General features: G+C 36.9%; 1 protein-coding gene across 1 annotated transcript in view; it reads right to left on the reverse strand.

The window, feature by feature from the left end:
* The window catches only part of LOC101854286 (betaine--homocysteine S-methyltransferase 1), a gene marked incomplete in the record, with an annotated part of 21,415 nt that extends 21,006 nt beyond the window's left edge, over window positions 1-409 (reverse strand). Inside the window, 1 exon segment of the mRNA XM_005108421.3 lies at window positions 144-409. Within this exon segment, the coding sequence (XP_005108478.2) occupies window positions 144-156 (13 nt within the window).
* Between the last annotated feature and the right edge of the window lie 789 nt (window positions 410-1,198).

Consider the following 1,198-nt stretch of genomic DNA (forward strand, 5'->3'; position numbering starts at 1 on the left):
AGATACGCTTATGAAAAGGAAAAGTCAATCTTAAACTGGCGCTCATATGACCTTATGCAGTTGCGAGCGCCGTAAAACCCTCTACTATTTTTTTTTAAAATCAAAATCAAAACTAAAATTTTAAAACACACCAAAACTCTCACCGTTTTCAGACATGTCTTTGGTTCAGAGAGGTCTCGACACTGCACACACACAAGGAGTAGACAATGCACAACTGGGAAGAAATTTCTCCACACCAGTCTTAAAGTATAATTATATAACCCTTCTGAGCTGACATAGAGGCAGCCAACAACGTCTATATATTCAAAGCTTTACCGAGCAAGAAGCAATGGGAACGAGATGACTCGTTATAAATAGCTTGAAGAAGAAAGAAGAAAGGAAGGAAGGAAGAAAGAAAGAAAGAAAGAAAGAAAGAAGTGGGTTCTCTACTGAAAGGTAGAATGCATGCACGATAGCACCAGAGTCAGAAAACATTTTTTTTTTTTTTGGTTATTATGTTTATTATTATTTATTAAACCATTTTATTTTCTGTCAGTTCATTCTGCTGGCATCTGACGCAAGTTGTTTGCACACGGCCCTATACTGCTGTTCATATCTTCGAAAAACAAAAACCTAGTAAGTAGCAATATCACGATTTATAGTAAGTTAGAATAAATGAAATAAATCTAGCTATAAAATCCGTCCAGGCAGTCAAATCAGAATAAAATTACATACCATTATTTGCATTTATTGAATAAAGAGATGTCAATGCAAGACACTATGAAATAGTATGTGATCATTTTTCTCTCACATTACGTCGATTTTGTAAAAACAAAAGAAGGTGGTGTAATCAAGATTTGCATTTTCTAGGGGGTTTTTCTCTTTCAGTCGGCAGTATGGATAAGGGTGAACAGAACGAGAGAGAGTGAGAGAGAGAAGGAGAGAGAGAGGGGGGGAGGGGGGCGAAGGTTGTTTTAGCTGTTATGCCGATATCTAGGTCAAGGAAACAGGAAAGGAAGAAGGCTAAGTCAAATGCAACATTTCTCGGTTGTCTCGGTTGTCTTGCACATCTCAAGTCTCAGGTTCAGGTCAAGGCTCTCGATTTTTCCCGATTGCTGCTCCTACGTAATAATTGATAATGATAATAATAATCTTCTTCTTCTTCTTCTTCTTCTTCTTCTTCTTCTTCGTCTTCTTCTTCTTCTTCTCATTATTATTA

Source organism: Aplysia californica, unplaced genomic scaffold (assembly GCF_000002075.1).
Source record: "Aplysia californica isolate F4 #8 unplaced genomic scaffold, AplCal3.0 scaffold00688, whole genome shotgun sequence".
Classification (NCBI taxonomy): Eukaryota; Metazoa; Mollusca; class Gastropoda; order Aplysiida; family Aplysiidae; genus Aplysia; species Aplysia californica.